Genomic DNA, 17,459 nt, shown 5'->3' with positions numbered 1-17,459 from the left:
TAAACCCCACGGTTCTAAATCTGGTAGCTTTAGCCACTTTAATCCTCTGAATCTTCAGTTTAAGCTGTTTCACTGACATCAACCACTTCATAGGACAACGTGCGAGTTTCCCTTTTGTACAAAGCCACTTTACGTGATTGAAACAGGATGTGGCGTGCTTTGTATTTCTTGTTTTCGGTGCAATTATTATCTTAACGGCGTCCAGGTAGCCTGCTCTGCTCTGCAGTACCCCTCCCTCCCACCACCGCCTCCTCCCCCACCACCGCCTCCTCCCCCACCACCCCCACCCGTCCTCTCACACCATCACACACAGCCTCATGAGGCTTCCTGTAAGCCCCCTGACACAGGCTATGTGGTTACAAGTGGAAAATGTCACTGGGCACTTTAAAGAAGACAGAGGGGCGAGAATGAGGAGACGGAGGGATGAGCGACAGAAAGAGAGAGAGAGAGAGAGAGAGAGGGAGGGAGGGAGGGAGGGGAGGGAGATTGAGATGGTGATGTGTGAGTAGACAGACAGAGGGGCAGAAAGAGACAGAAGAGAAGGAAGTCTTCTGAACTCGTCAGTCCAGCAGAGGAGACTGCAATGTGTTTCCTCTCAGGGACCCTCTGCTACCCGTGCTGACCGAGGCTCATCAGGTACTGTGTCACTTTCTTCTCACTGTCGCTGTCAGAAATCATTCGAGAATAATGTGCAAGCTGTAACAACTTGAGTCTATGTATTCTACTACTTTCATTTTTTTTCACAGCGTCTTTACACTCTGGCTCTTACTGTTCGACGATATTATGTCACTTTCCTGACCTGCTGTTTGTTATCAGGAGCAGGTGTTTTCTGTTCCCCCTGTACATTATGTTGTAATATCATACACGGTGACACATCTGCACTTTCCATAAAGTCACTTACGGTCACGCTCACTTCAGGCTTTGACGGAAAAACACAGTCACGACCGTTGACTTTAAAAAGAAACCTCTGAATGATTATCAGTATGACCGATTAGAAACTCGTTCTTCATAGCACACTGTTAACATAATGTAATACGGGGCCAGTGCTCTCAGCGAGCTTTCACTCATAACTGCTCGTTAGCCGCCTGCTCAGGGTGAGTATTCTGCTCAGTGTGGATCTAGTGTTGTTTTCTCGCTCTCAGACCTGTACACCGCTCTGCCGATGACGATTTGCCTGTTCAGTTTCAGAAATGAGTTTCTCTCCATAATAAAGAAATAATCGCAGAGGTAGACACTGTTCTCAATCCGCCCAGTTTCAATTCAATATGCTTCATTGATATGAATGTAACAAGGACAATAGCGTCAAATAATAACGACGTTATAAAGAAAAAGAAAGCTCTGCAATTACGAGATACATATTCCAAAGCGCCGCTTTCTTCTGCCAAATATGTGAATGTATTTAACGGTATTGATTCAGAGTCTCATTCTAGTGCACATTATGTACCGATGATGTGTCTCCTCTGTTCACAGTTACATTGTGGTCATGGCCGTGGGGATCCTGGTGTCCTTATACGTCCTAGTGGGTCTGTTTTCAGTGCCTGCAGCACACGCTCACAAAGGCGTGCAAGGTATAACTGAGTCTCACCTGGAACTGTCTCTGTCTCTATGTTACCGTCCTTCCAACACACGGGATAGAAAATAACACAACGTATTTTACATTGATTTTTTGTTGTTGTTTTTGAAGCAAAGTCTCTTTTCTTCAAGTCGTAACGATACTTCATAACTCATAATTCATACATTTATGAATTGCAGTCTATCAACTGAAACATGACCATTTATCATTCCTCAAAAGTGAATTTGACTGATTACACTTTAACCGAGAAGTTAAAAGAGGCCGCTGGTTTCTTGGAGTGTCCCGCATGAAGGACGAGTCCAACGGCACTGATAAAGTGGCACCGTCCCAATCTCTCTTCTCCTGTTATGTCTCAGCCACTCAAGGACTCTCCTGCGTGAATGACTTCGTCAACAATGTCAGCTGTACGTGGGACAGCTCTGCCGTGGCTCCTGGTGTGGACTGCTGGGTCTTTGGTATGAAGACAACCTGGGTCACCAAGAACTACGAGAGACAACAGGCAACGATTATGTAAGATGTTAGAGACATGTATTCATTTCATGTCGGGCGTTGGAGATAAAAACATGGTAACGGGGTAGCTCCGTCAGTTGGTCCGACTTTGCAACAGTTTGTGGTGATTTTTGTCCATTTTCTTACTTAGTCGAAGCTGCAAGCTGAAACATCACCGAAACGCTCCTTCAGGCTGCAGTTTTGTCTTTGAAAAGGAAGTAAGTCACCAACATGTCATCCATAAGAAAATGTAAACATCGAACGGACGTCTCTATTTTACCCTGTTGAGTCACTGAAATAAAGAATAAATCCTTGAGAACAATCAACAGTCTCGCTGCAAAGCTAAATGATTGATATGATTTCATGTCTTCCCTGTAACTGATTTTATTATGGGTCCCTCCAGCTGTTCAACACTTTTAGAGACATGCCCTACCTACGAGTGGAGTGTAACGGGACGATGGTGGAGAACCTCACGAACTATTCACCATACAGTCACAGTGAGCGCCTCTTACTTCTGACCTTTTCAGTTGCTTCTGTAAAGTAATTCACAAATCTGGTTCTAAAAATGATTTGACATCATTTCTCATTCACTACGAAAGAATGCCGGAAAAGTCAACAACAAAAAAAGTCTCCACCACGATAACGTGTTTAGGAGGCCCATCTGAAACACATTATGATATATGTGTGTGTGTGTGTGTGTGTGTGTGTGTGTGTCTGTGTTTACAGTCAAAATGCATCCTCCAGGTGTCCCCAATGTCAGCAGCACTGTCAACGAGACGAGGATATCATGGAGCTTAGGCGCTCCTTTCTCTACCTACCTCTCATCCTTTGACTTCCAAGTTCAGATCAAACAGAAGAACAAGTCATGGAACGTAAGTGCACATTCACGGGCATTTTATAAAAAATACAACTCATATTTACTACACTCTTTTTTGTAACATGCTATTTAAGCATAAGAGTAAATCAGGTGCATAAAAGAAGATCAAGACCCTAGAGCCATGGCCGCAGCTATGTGAGGCACAGGTGCTGCAAGCTAGATGCTGATGTCATCATGCTAACGTACTCACGATGCCAATGCTAACACGTGGATGTTTAGCAGTGTTTACTATGCCCACCGTTTTAATTTAGCATGTTAGCATGCAAACATTTGCTAATTAGCACTAAACACCAAGTACAGCTGAGGCTGATGGGAATGCTTCTGGTTTTGCAGGTATTTCATTTCCACTATAGTTTGCTCTTTATGTTGTACGCTCATATGTATTTTTCGCAACAGAACTGATGTTACTGGTGATTTAAATCCCTTTGACAAATCAATTCTGTTTGTTGGGATACAACCCAATTTTAATATTGCGCCGAATTGTGCCATTACCAGGAGGCCAGGACTCTGTCCACACTAGAACAAGAGCTCAGCATATCTGCTTGGAAGCTAAAGGGGCACTGCCAGGTCAGGGTGAGAGTCAAACCCAAAGTTTCCAACAGTCACTGGAGCAACTGGAGTCCAACGACATCCTGGTTGGGTGTGCCAGACGTGGTGACAACATCACAGGATCAAGGTAACAACATTTTGCATTTCCATGTTCTTTGAATGACAACTAAAACAGCTCACAGGCTTACAGCTGTCATTTTAACGAGGAAATAGATATCTGCTCTCCTGGATCCCAAACTGATCCCAGACCTGCTGGGAAATGTAGTCCTCCATTCTGGTTCAGGGTCAACACCAAGCACCGCCAAACAGAGTTACATATATGGTTGCTTCCTTGTTGGCGCTATAAGGGGTCTGGTGTTGAACCAGCCTTCTTTCACAACAAAATATTAACTATTGAGGCAAATATTCCAATAATCACAGTCATGCTCCTCTCCTGCCTCCTTCTCAATTCACTACCATTTAAGCAAATGTTGCACAAGTCAATGCTATCGATCCTGGAGCAGTGGTTCAGAGCCTCAAATGTCCCAATGTCCCATCCTCACCTACTTCTTAATGAACTAATTATGTTGCGTCAAAAGTAACTATGCTGATGACATGCAGCTATATAATCCCATGTTCCTCAATGATCTGAGCCCTATTAACCTGCCTTTTTGCACATTGTAACGTCAGCTCTCTGTTTCAGGGTGGTTTCTGGGTCAGACTTTACTGGTAGCGCAGGGAGTGATGTTCAGCTTGGGTCTCCTCATTGTCACGGTCGTCGTCTACTGGAGTTGTGCGAGCAGAGGGTGAGTATAACGTTGGCTTGTGTGTGTCTGTGTGTGTGTGTGTGTGTGTGTGTTGGCATGCACTATGTCTTATCTCATGGCTCCCTTTTTTGCCATTTCAGGCTCCTCAAAGGGAAGCCAGTACCAAACCCTTCTGAATATTTCCACACGCTCCACTCTGAACACGGAGGAAATCTAAAGGTAAACAGAAATCCTTTTTACCACGATGTCCTTACCACATAGAGCATTTTGACAGATGCGCTTCACTGACTAACGCCTTTACCCAGCACTATTTACACACACAGGTCACTTTGTTAGTTGGATTTCTTCTTAAATTTGAAGAAACTTGTTGGGCCTTTCTGTAATTTATCCTTCAACATTCGTTTGACGACATTGATTCAATTGATTAGTTGTTGGATTTTAGTCTGCTCACAAGAACGAAACCGCTCAATTCACTGTGATTCACAGCCACATCGAAAGTCTTCAGGAATTCACCACAATTAATACAATAGGCTGTGGCAGTGGGTTGGGACACCTGGGTCGCCGGAAAGATTTTTCGTTTCTACTGTCTCTCCTCTCCCAGGGTTCAATGCTGGGACCAATTTCATTCTCACTGTTTACAGTCAGTCATGGCAACACGATACAAGTACAACCCTACAAACGCTCCAGTGGTGGAAAGAGTGCTGGCATTATTTTGTTATGTGAAAGCAGTAATACCTCACTATAAACTGTCAAACTAATTTAGTGGGTTAACAAAATACAATATTTCCCTTTAAAATGTAGCAAAGTAAAAGTATAAATTAGCATCAAGTGTAAATTCTTCAGTGACTTGAAATCACGTTGCCTTTAAGTAACTAAGTACTGGAGTTACGTGATTTCCAACTGTTGTTACAATTTGTCTAATATATCAGAATTTTATGTAAATTTTCCTTTTTTTCAAATTATTGTAAAACAAGGATCCCGATTCATCTGCACGAGTACTAATTGGCCTGTGAAAACAGTATAATATATGTTGGGGCTTAGAGAAACTTTGTCAAGACTTTCTGAAACTTCTTTGACTACACATTCCAGAAACACTGCTATCGTGTCTTTCTTCAGCTGTGTTTTCTACTCCAACTCTCTCTTTCCTTTTACTTAGAAATGGCTGAATCCTCTGTCAGCTTCCGAGTCATTCTTCACAGCCCAGCCATGCGACAGCATCTCCCCGGTTGAGATATGCGAAAAGTGGGACGAGGTCCCCTCCGCCTCTCCCTCCTCCAGCTCCACCAGCGCCCTGCTTCACTTCAGGAGCGACCCCTCGGCCGGCTCAGACACCAGCGGGGTTGTCGACAATTCCTCCTCCTCCTCTTCATCCTGCTTCTCCAACATGGGCTACTTCATGTCCAGCTCCTCCAGCAGCTCGGCACGAACTGACCCCAATCCTGCTTACTTCACCTATCAGGATGATTTCCACAACAGCCTCAACCTTCGCCTCTGCCTCCACCCGTCCCTCGACACCTACGAGAGCTTGAAGAGGGAGCCGCAGAGCCCAGACTCCGGCTTTGGCATCGGAAGGGAAGACGAAGAAGGCAATGAAGATGAAAGGTTTGCTAACGTAGAAGAGGAGGAGGTTTCAGATGACGAGCCGAGCCCGCCTCTTCTCATTCTCCCTCTTCAGCTTCCTTCCCAGATGTGCCCAACCTCCTCTGCTCCACGCCCTCCTACCGCTCCCACTCTAACTCTGGTATCCTCTGATAGCCAACAGGTGGAGGTACCTGATGCAGCTGCTTGTGGCAACTATGCGGCCTGGCCTATGGCTGGTGCCATGTGCAGGTCTTCCTCCATGCCTGTGGAGCCCTGTAAAACAGGGTATCTGACCCTCAAAGAGCTGCAGACTACATTCAGCAATAAATCCATCTGAAAAATCTGTCGTGTGTCGACAAGAATTAGTGTGTTTACATCACAAGCAACCTGACTGATCGTTTATTCGATTCTGATTGTAGAAGCGAGCATCTCTGATAGAATATGTGGAGTTTTTGTGCAGTTTTGACAAGAAAAAAATCACAAATTCCATGATTTATTTGCTTGATTCAGTCTTTAGTCACTTCGGGACAGCAGAACAAGCTGAAAGCACATCGTCTTAGCGTCTTAGCAAACATTTGCCTCCAACAGACGCTGAGCTACATTAACATTTATATGAAGTCATTTTTCTGACCACTTGATGAATGTAAGTCCGATAGTCATTCTCTTCTTTGCTCTGTTTCCGTCTCCACCAGCTACTGAGGGAAATATCTGGCTCCTTAGCTGCTAAATGTTAAACTATGTTCTCCAGCTGACCACCAGCTGCCTGCTGCTGCTTCCAACACGGTTAATAAGAGCGCTGAGAGTCAACCAAAGCAGTGGAGTTGTGGGCTGCAATTCCAAAACTCGCTAAAGCGCTCTTTGGAGCTGATGGTTACTGCGGCGCTGGGTGATAATTCTGTTCTGGTGTTATGTTGCTGTATTTACTCCGAATCAACATTTGATTTACTTTGCTTACTAAGGACAATGATTGTACGGTCATTTGTCCTGGTGAGATTGGGGAAAGATAATTGGGCCTGTAAGTGAGAGCAGAGTTTCAATGGACAGTCTGATGACACCGCATGGTGAAAGAATAACCGGACCTTTAATAAAAGAGAGTCAGACATGTGAGGGAGACTACAAGTCAACCAGTTGTGTATATTGTTTATAGACATACTGCTGAGTCATTATTTGGCCGAAACATGTGTAGAACGGTGTACAATACCTCATTGTTGAATGTGTACAATACCGTCAGTACGCTGCATTTTCTTCAGTGTATCAAAGCATGAAAGTTGCCATTACTTTAAACTAAATGCTGGTGTCAGTTATTGATAACTGTGTTTTAAAAATACACAAAAAATACAGTTTTGTGGTTTTGTTTTGAATTACTTTAACTTAAATATATATAAATATAAGAAATCTTCATTCCTGCAGGCAGATTTGGGATTTTGAAAGCAGTGAAACATGATTTAAATGTGTTTTGATTCTGTAAATAGTGATAAATGACTCATAATAGAGAACATATGAGCTTTGCTGAGTTAAATCTGATCGAATGTACATGATGTCTGTCATCGCTCGCTTGGTTAAGGGTTTGAAACTGACCAACATTTAAGCGTTTTAATGAATTGATTCTAGTTCATACTGATCTGCTGTCAGGCAGCTGGTTTGCCGCTGATGTATTTTGTAGTCGATCTCATTTGTTTGTTCAACTTAATAAATAAGTTCCTGCTGTTTAAGAGATAAATTTCGCACCTAATGAATCATTATTGTAGACAAGTATTAGAATAATGTGTATTAGATTTCGATTTCTAGATTCCTGTAAATCATCGAGGCCGGTGGTAGATGTTGCTGCTCTTGTCTACATGCAGTGTATTTCCGATGCACACTGTCGTGACGTCTGTGCAGCGACCAAACAAAATAAAGCTGCTGGTAGAAGTGGGTCACCCTTTGACTTCCTGTGTCGTTGTGGAATGAGGGCTGAGGGTTGGGCATGTGTGTGAGAAAGAGTGCGAGAGGCAGAATGAGTTGCGTGTGCGTGTAGTTGTGAGTGTTGACATGTCCTGTCAGGTGGTCCTGGTGGTGTGTGTGTGTGTGTGAGAGTGAGAATGTGTATTAGAGTGCGGTTTGACATTTAACTCTGGAACCAGCGACATCCGTTCACCTCACAGAGAATATGCGGTGTTTCGCCGCGTCAGTAAGAAGCAACACACATGTTGCTTTTCATCAGTGCTCATAAATGGCACTAAATAGAGCACTTTCTGCTGAGTGTCTCAGTACTCGTAATCTTTTTAGTGGCACATTTTGCTGACCCAAATGGAACAATTATGCAATAAAGTTAGAGCCGGCATCTCGCTGTGTTGTGTAAAGCTGGCATCTTTCTGGGTCACCAATCAAATGCAAGACAATCGGTTATTCTGACCCGGTGTTAGACACAACAAGCTAAAGTTTGAGCTTTTTTTCATAAATGCATTGTGAGTCAACGTATCAGTCACAAAATATGACATGTGAGTTAATAAAGAGCTTGAGTGGATGATAACATATTGCAACCAGTTTGGGTAAATAACACAACAGTCATATAAAAACTGTTATATTTACACAAAAGGGCTTTACGTGTAAAAGGGCTAACGAGTAGTAACTACCTTAATAAATCATGAATTAATCATGAATTGCAGTATTAAGATGCGTTTATAAAGCATATATTAACATAGTCCCTAACCATTATATGTATAAATGCATGACTAATGTACATCTAAATAAGTTATTCATCATTTACTAACATTTTATAAATTATCTTGCTTATACCCGGTGGCGGCTGGTGGAAAATGTTCGAGGTAGGGCTGTGCCACATCCAATCAATTTCAGCAAACATCCCAGAATGATTTAATGCAAAAAATGAAGGTATCAAACACGCATTACTACTTTGCAGTTAAATATTTAACATTTATTCCAACATGAAAGAAAGCAGTAAATAACACTTAAACAAACACATCAGGACATCGTATTTTTGTCCCCCTCACAAGCAATTCAGTATAATATAATAATATATATATATCATATAATAATATTCTGTATAATATAATAATATATATATCACATAATAATATTCTGTATAATATAATAATATATATCATATCATAATACTCACTATAATATAAAACACAGACATATATAAAATGATTTATTTATATCCATTTGCTATCCATTTGCAGGTGCTTCTTATCAGAAGCTCAGACCGCTGTGCTCGTTGGAAACAACATGGAGTCTGGCGTAGTCGTCTGCTACAGTTTCACCAGGCTTTTGCTTGCATGATGTTGTTTTTGTCATGTTGATTCTCGGCGGGAAAGCAATTGTCAAAGCTGTAACCAGTAGGTAATCATGTCTCTATATGCAGCATTGTCAGCGTGATCCCAGTTGGTTTGTACCTGTCTGGCATTTCCTTGACAGGCTGCTTGAACCTTGGCATAGTTGGCTGGGCAATGTTTCTTCATGAGGAGGCGTCTAAGTTCTCCTTCAGTTTGGCTAAACTCACGGCAGAATACGATAACTTCATCACCAAACGTTGTGCCTGATACTTGGGGGTCTGGCAGATGTGCCAGGGCATCGGTCATGTCTCTGTCAGTCCAGGATCTGTGGACCATCATTGCTCCATCTGGACCTGCCACTTGGACCATCGGGAATGAGAGTTCAGGTCTTTCCTCGTCGTCGTCTGTTCATGGTCCTCGTCCACTTCTGGTGTCACGTGAGTGGTTGTAGGAACCTCTCACTGCGTCTCCAGTTGTTCCCAGGTCCTCATGTGACTTGGCTGGGCTGGCTAGTTGGGACATGGCGTGTGCGGCCTGCTGCATGAGGTTGGCGACGGAGGAGATGGTGCTGCTAGTAGGAGTGCTGGTTGGAGATGGGTCGAAGTCAGGCTGTCTTGGTGTGGGCGGGCCTTGCTGTGCTGCTGGACCGGGTGGAGGGGCCACATATGGTGCAGGTGGGGGAGGACATGCGTCGAGTTCAGGATCCACCCTGTGCAGTGAGGGATAGAGAGAAGAAGATTTCTGAGAAGCTTTATCTGCCTCTTTCTCATTTGGTTTATCTACTTTAGACATATTTTTACACTATTTCTTTCTTTCCCTACTTTCAGATTCATCCTTCCACATTTTCAAACTTCTTTTGTGACTTTCTATCATTTCTGTAACTTTTTTAACCTGATCTGTTAAATGATCCTCCTTGAGGAAACCCACATTCATTAACCCATTCATTCAGATGTTAACAACTCATTTCACCAAACTTTTTCTTCATGAAAATGACATTAGGCCCTTCAGGTGGAGGAACCTGGTTACTTCCCTGTGCACCCATTTTGAGGCACAGTCAGTGTACACTTATACTTTAAATACAGTCGTCACCGTGAGTCTGTGGATTTGTTTAGGGCACAATCAAAGTTAAGCCGTTACCGAGACAGATTTATCCTTAGAGATTGAAAGTCTAATGCTGCGTCCACACCGGTCGCCTTGATTTTTTGACGCACTGCAAAATCACGTCCAACACGCCGCCGGTCGTGTTCACACCAAACACCGCAAAATCGCGTAGCGCCGGAGAGGGGGCGTGGTTTATCGACTGGAAGCCGTTCACCTGGCCGCCATTTCTTTCCGCTGTCAACCGTGAAAGGAATAAGGACAATTGCTGCTTTGTACGTGTTGTGGAAGTCCCTCAAACATCGGAATGCCAAACGCCGTCATGTCTGGTTCATAATATTGTTCAGAGGAGCTCCGTGGATTGTATCAAGCTGTATTCACTGTGTCTAGCAAGTCACCGGTCGCTGTTTACTACAGCTGTAGGAACACAACATAAACTGATTTGGCTGTGATTCAACGGCAATAAACCGACAAAAAGGGACTCCGAAATAACTACATAATGATGCCGATTTGTACTTGTCTTCTCCGACAAAAAGGGACTCCGAAATAACTACATAATGATGCCGATTTGTACTTGTCTTCTCCGACAAAAAGGGACTCCGAAATAACTACGTAATGATACCGATTTGTAGGCTACTGGTCTTCTCAATGGAGCTCTGATGGATCGGTGCTAGGCTATGCTAACATCGTAGCAGCTCCATCAGCACTCAATAACGTCACGTAGACGTAAATACGGTGTAAATAAAATATACATTAATTTAATGTTAAACACAGTTTATACGCGGATATGTGAGTTCGAGTGCACAAAGGTCAAATACTCCAGGCGGGGTACTCTAGCGCTCGCCTGAACAAAGTGGAAAGTACTAGAACTCTGAAGGATAGCCTTTGCCCCAGTTAACTGTCACATAGTCTTACAGAAAACCAGATTCAACTGCCTGCTCCGTCTTAGAGATAAAGAGGCGCCCCGCTTATCTAGTCGGCCGAACATAACAATATGCTGCTACATCAACATGCACACGCACTGATGATCCAGAGAAGGCGGTCCCGGGACGTGAGCCAGTGTGGGCGGAGATGCCCAGTGCTCCAACGAGGCTGTCTGAAAGCTAGAAACAGATCCGCCTCCTACTTTGTATTCCACCAATAGGCTTCCAGAAGGGAGAACCTATACACCGCGTGCGCACTCTGCTTAAGCGCCTTTTAGTTTCACTTTTCTAGGGTCCGTGCACGTTTAACTGCTGGACATAATACTTCTGTTACAAATAAACCTTATTGCTTGAATTGAGCTAAACGTCTCGACCTAAGTCTGTTCACCTGAGTTTCCTTCTCAACAACAGCAGCGTCTATTCATTGTTTGTACTGTATGGTTTACACACACACATGTATACACATAGTTTGGTCCGGTCTCTGTTGATATGAGGTATCGTAGAGCTCTGGGTGAACACAGACGGCTACAGGATTTATTTCCTGATTCAACAACGGCAGGAAGCCAGTGATGACAGGGGGAGCAACTCAACGCTGATAAGCTATCGCGCCACAGCGTCACGCGATTATTTCGCAGAAGTTGAAAAATTTCAACTCGCGTGTTGGCGATTTTGCGGCGTCCAACGCAAAAACGCGTCCAACGCAAAAACGCAAAAACGCGCCGCGCCATCGCAAAATCGCGGCGCGCCAGTCTCATCGCGTCTGTGCATAGACTTTGTATGTAATCTCGACGTGCGTCAAAAAATCAACGTGACCGGTGTGAACGCAGCATAAGTCTAATCTTTTTCTTTCCAGTCTCCTTACGGATTCTTCGTCTTAGGTTGAAGGACTTCAGTGTTTGATGTCTACCTGTAAGATGTTCAACCTTTAAGGTATTTAACGTGACAATCAAACACTCACCCTTTTCTCCCCGTCCTCCTTTACTCAGCAATATTCTTCGAACACTCCTAAAAGTAGTATCCTATATTACCGTATCTACCCAACCTTTCACGAACAACAGCATTCACATGAGATGTCAACAAATATCCACACATGTTAAATGCTAATAGGAATATTGACAAAAATATTCAATTTCCTAAATCAGTGCACTTTTAAAATCCCAATTTGACATTAAGTCAACAAAAAACCCAAAACAAACCTTCAGAGTCAATCTTCCAAATTTCAGTATCTCACCGGATGTTTAGAAGTTTATCTGGACTCAATCAGGTCCTTTAGGATCCCAGTGAAGATGCTCAGGAACCACTGAACGGTCCTCTCCAGAATGTGTGGAGGCACAGAGGCAGGAGGAGAAGCCTCCTGGATGATCAGTCCCCGTCTGCAGTCGGTTCCCGATGATCTTTCAAGGAATCCTGTAAGTGACGCCAAGTTTGTGGTGGAAAAACTATTCAATAGTACCGAGTGAGTCCTATAATACTGAAACAAGAAACATTGAGAGAAGGAGTTGTTAAAGTATTCATTCTCTGCGCAGAGAAGGCTTCACCGTCATACTGACTGCAACACAGTCCGCAGAGGATGAGCCAAGAGTTCAGTTTGTCTCCTGCTCTTAAACATCTCAGCACACAGCAGGGGGGGGGGGGGGGGGGACATCAGGTATTTACATTACAACAATTGATCAGCCGTTTCAAGCTCACACATTGCGTCTGCATTTCATGGGAAAGGGAAGAAGACAGCACGGCAGACTTGGAACATTTGTGCTGAAGTTTCTGAAACCTTCACCAATCTCAGCCAGCATCCAACATCAATTAGTGACCTGGACCTGCAACAGTTAGAGAGATTTGTTGTCCTCATGTACGATAGATCAAGCGCAGTTACTGGTGTGGATGAAGCAAGACTGGATCTATTTGCCCGCAAACAAAGGCCCCACAACTCGATTCCACCAACTCAGGCAGTCCTGAGAGAACATGCAAAGCGTGCTGCTTATCAGGCTGGGATCATCTGGGGCCAGACAACTATCTCCAGGCCAGACATCGGCAGTCCTACTGATTGGGGGTGGACACAGAAAGGAGAGAAATGGCAGGTATGTTAGTCGACGTTACCCCGCCCATCGCAGCCAGCTGTCAGGAACTGGCCAAGTGTTCCTGTAAGGAAAGTAGCCATGGGAGGTGCAAGTGCTTTCAGTTGGGACTTCCATGTACAGCACTCTGCAGCTGCATATGTGAGCAGTAGCAGTTGGAAGATGAATGTGCCCGATGACCGTACCTTTGTGCGGAGTTACTGCAGACATTCAGATCGAAATGATACCCCCTGAACAGTGACATTGACATTAATGCACCTAAATGTGGCGCTACATATTAGTTTGAGGCTAAGTCCTCAGCAATTGTAAGTAAAATTGCATTTAAAGAACTGAAAAACGATAAAAACAAAAAGAATGTTCATGTTACAATTGGTTATAATCACTTCATTGCAACTGCAAAATTGTTGATTTTCATATCAGTTCAGTATCTAGTGCTGTAAGATAATTAGTTTCCGTCTAGATTGACTCGTCTAGCAATGTTTCATATGTTATGTATAGTTATAATCTCCATAAAGAATCTCAACTACTTTCCAACGGTGCGGATATATCCCAGCAACTAGTCTTATAATGTTGTACATGTGAATTTAGCTGCTTTGATTTCGTGTTTAGAATAATATTGTCGATCTTATATGAAAATGTAGCATATTTTACAATGTTTAAAATGTGAAGTACAGTTGTTTCATTTATTGAATGAGTTACAACTTTAGTACCGTCCATGCTGACTAGACTAGTCTGGGAATGAGCTATAAGTTACACATTTATCTTTAATATCAAATGTATTATTGTTCGATGAATTAAGTGTCCAGTGCCATACAGTTTGTTTTGTCCAGTTCGATATCATATTATTGTAATGTTCAATTTGAACATAGTTGAAGGAAATGATTTCAATAAAAGAGTTGAATTATTAATTGACACTGAGTCGTTAATTTTTCCACTAAATGTCCAATGACATCAGCACATTCATTATTCTAGTGTTATAGTTGTGGGTAATGATTAAAGCATCTTTTATTAATTACAAATGACACCAAGATCATTCAAATTGGGGAAATACAAAGTTTTATTAAGAAAACAGATTTTCGGGAGGCTCAATTAGCGGCCATCTTGGATTTTTGAATGGCCAATCAGGCAGGTTTGACCAGATACCAAGATTTCATGCTTGTATCATAATTTGCACGATTAATCTACTATCTGCCCAACTACATAAAACATTACACAATCATTTATATCAGTATTTTAAGAGGATTTATATATATTTATTAGGGGTGTAACAATACGCGTATTCGTATAGAACCGTTCGGTACGAGGCTCACGGTTCGGTACGCATGCTGAACCGAACAACATGTTTGAATAAAAAAAATAATAATAATGTTTGACTTCTTCAGTTCTCCCCGACAGCTCAGCTGTGAGTTCCTCCACTCTGAGTTCAGTGGTTTCATTCGTAGCCTTCATGGACTCAACGGATTTGGATTCTCTCTCCTAAGAACAAGGAAAGCGTACGATGAGTGCCTTCAAGTTCTCGTCCTTTGTGTTCGAGCTCTGACGACTGCTGAGAAACAAGCTAAAATCCACCCGACCAGTTTATCTTCAAGGATTTTGATCTGCTCATCTTTGTCTGCACTCTGCTCTCGGCTCTCTCCTGTTGAGTAAAACATGTTTATATGTTATTCGTGTATTTATTAGTGTGAAAGAGCAGCAAATAAAATATCTACACACTTCCCTCAGTGAGGCTTACCTAAAAGTGTGTTTCTCCTTTCAAGTTCTTTGTTGCTTGCAGTAAGATTCTCCTCCAGGTCCTTGGTCCTTTGAAGTGGGTCATGACAGCAACAAAGTGGTTTGAGGAGAAACTGTTTGGTGAGTAAAATGCTCTGAATTGACTCGAGTTATTTCTACCTCTGTATCTCTGCTGCTTGTGAACTGTGGAGCTCCTGAAGGGTTGTCTGAATCTCCTCCAGCTTGTCTGCTTGCTGGTGTTTAACTCTAGTGAGCTCCTGCAAGCTCAGGTCTTTGTTTTCAATCATCTGTCCATATTCTTCTTTGCTTTGGGCCAGCATCACAGAAACAGCTTCACCATTTTTCTGAGGGATACGACTCATTTTTAATCAAAGATAACGCACGAGAGAGCCAAGTTTCAGTGAGAATGGCAAGAATGTGAACGCACTCACCTCCGTGTCTTTAGAGTGCTGCTCTGCAGCGTTCAGAAGAAGGGATTATTGTTCCTGTTTTGAGCTTTTTAGAAGTTCATCTTGTTCATCTGTAAGTCAGTAAATACTTAATGGTCACATCTTTAGGATCCTTCTCTAGTGATCCTTCAAATAACAAAGTGTACTAATACTAAGTAATCAGACTTCAGATTAGTCCGGCTGACTTTATGCAGTTGCAAATAACACATCTTCCTGGTGTGTTTTATGATGCAGCTATTCACGCAGTAGAGGGCAGTGTGCCTCACAAGGCTCTGGCATTTAGGTTGACTCACAATTGTTTCATAACTCTGCAGCAAATATCGCCTGTAAGTTATACCAACTGGCCATCGTCTTCGGTTTTTCCCCTAAGCTGAACCACAAGAATGTTTTGAACCCAGCGCTGGTTTTCATCTTTGAATGCCCCATAATTATGTCAACCACAAACATTTTTTTTTTTTTTAGGGAGAAATCGGGGTGAGGTTTTTTTGGGGGGCAAAAACGATTCCACAAGGAAACACAAATAGTGAGACTTTTCACTTCCTCCGAGGTCAGAGAGAGGAAGAAGTTGATGTGATGCTGCTGGAGCTCATGAAATAGATACCAAACAGAGAGATCAATGTTCCAAATAAAACCCAACCTGAAAGAGGAGGATTACTGGGGTCAGACAGACACAGAGAGACAGCTGACTGATGAGCTCCGCTGGGAAATGAACGTCTGATTCCCAAAGACGACAGATAGCAAAGGTTTACAGAAAGATAGCATCAAGTGGTTTCAGACGAGTCTCTCAGTTTACATCAGCCGGAAAACCAGAGGAATGTTCTCCTGATATAACTGCAGAACAGCCTGTGAGACCTCAACCCTCGGGACCCGAAGGCAGTAATGTTCAACAGCTGTGCTCATGTTACACGTGTGCACACATTCTGCCTCATCCTCCTCTTGTTCTCTGACAGGACTGCAAACAACTGCAACATGGGGCCAATGGATGTGTATGTGTGTGTATATTTAGGGGGTTTTATTCCTCAATTATACCCTTGCTCGCTTTCTTTGAGATGAGAATGATACGTTCTGCTAAATATAAAGCTATAGCTGGCAGCTATTAGTAGCAGCAGTTAGCTTAGCTTTGCACAAAGACTGGAAACAGGCCAAAACTGCTAGCCTGACTCTGTCCAAAGGTTTAAAAAGAAAAAGAAACAGCACCTCAAAAACTCACCAATTCAGGAGCAATCAATTTTTGGAATGTCTGCAACTCAAATCATCCGTTCAATCCAAACTTAACATTAAGGCCACTCACCTAGAATTACCCCTCTCAACCTCAGAATTAATTAATATCCCCTCTTCAAAAAAGTTAATCTCAAAAATATGTAGAGTAATATCACAGTCTGACAAAAACATCATCCATACCATCAAGAAAATGTGAATCAGACCTGTCCATCACTCCTGATGCTGATTTCTGGAACCAAATCTGCAATAACATCTACTTCATGACTAAAAATGCCAATTTACAACTTATACAGTATAAAATACTTCACAGAATTCATTACACCGGGCAAAAAATGTTTCAAATGGGATTCACGTGCAGATGTCTGTCCACATTGCACTCAAAACAGCCCGGATAGCTATGTTCACGCCACCTGGCACTGCACACCAGTTCATCACTTTTGGGAAGAAATAAGTGAGTCACTGTCTGTCTTCCTGGGCTGCCTCGTCCCTTTATCCCCTTCACTGTGCTTACTAGGAGACATCTCAACAACACATCCGAGTAAAACAAACCGCAAATTACTCCTTGTGGCCCGAACTATCGCCAAGAAAACTATCCTCATGAACTGGAAATCAAGGAATAATACACACATCGCACACTGGAGAAACTTAATGATGGAATATATTTCAATGGAAAATCTAACCTCATCCATCATATACAATACAACAGAACACCATTCCACCTGGTCATCCCTCACTATGTTTCTGCAAACGTGACACCACCCATTCTATTAATATTGAAATATGTATAGTATATATACCGGTGTATATATATTTTTTACTATTATTGATTTCTGTTTTGTTTTTCTTGCCGGACAACCTACATGCATGAACAT

General features: G+C 42.7%; 1 protein-coding gene across 1 annotated transcript; it reads left to right on the top strand.

Annotated features, from left to right (window-relative positions):
- The first annotated feature begins 524 nt into the window (after positions 1–524).
- il2rb (interleukin 2 receptor, beta) lies at positions 525–7,634 on the top strand. Its single transcript, XM_079282389.1, has 10 exons — positions 525–636; positions 1,471–1,568; positions 1,930–2,083; positions 2,214–2,280; positions 2,466–2,559; positions 2,789–2,934; positions 3,435–3,615; positions 4,171–4,273; positions 4,375–4,453; positions 5,391–7,634. Exons 2-10 carry the CDS (start codon positions 1,484–1,486, stop codon positions 6,150–6,152), a joined length of 1,671 nt encoding a protein of 556 aa, XP_079138515.1. The 5' UTR covers positions 525–636; positions 1,471–1,483; the 3' UTR covers positions 6,153–7,634.
- The last annotated feature ends 9,825 nt before the right edge of the window (positions 7,635–17,459 follow it).

This window comes from Melanostigma gelatinosum (genome assembly GCF_949748355.1).
Source record: "Melanostigma gelatinosum genome assembly, chromosome: 13".
Lineage (NCBI taxonomy): Eukaryota > Metazoa > Chordata > Actinopteri > Perciformes > Zoarcidae > Melanostigma > Melanostigma gelatinosum.
This window is presented reverse-complemented; position numbering and strand designations above follow the sequence as displayed.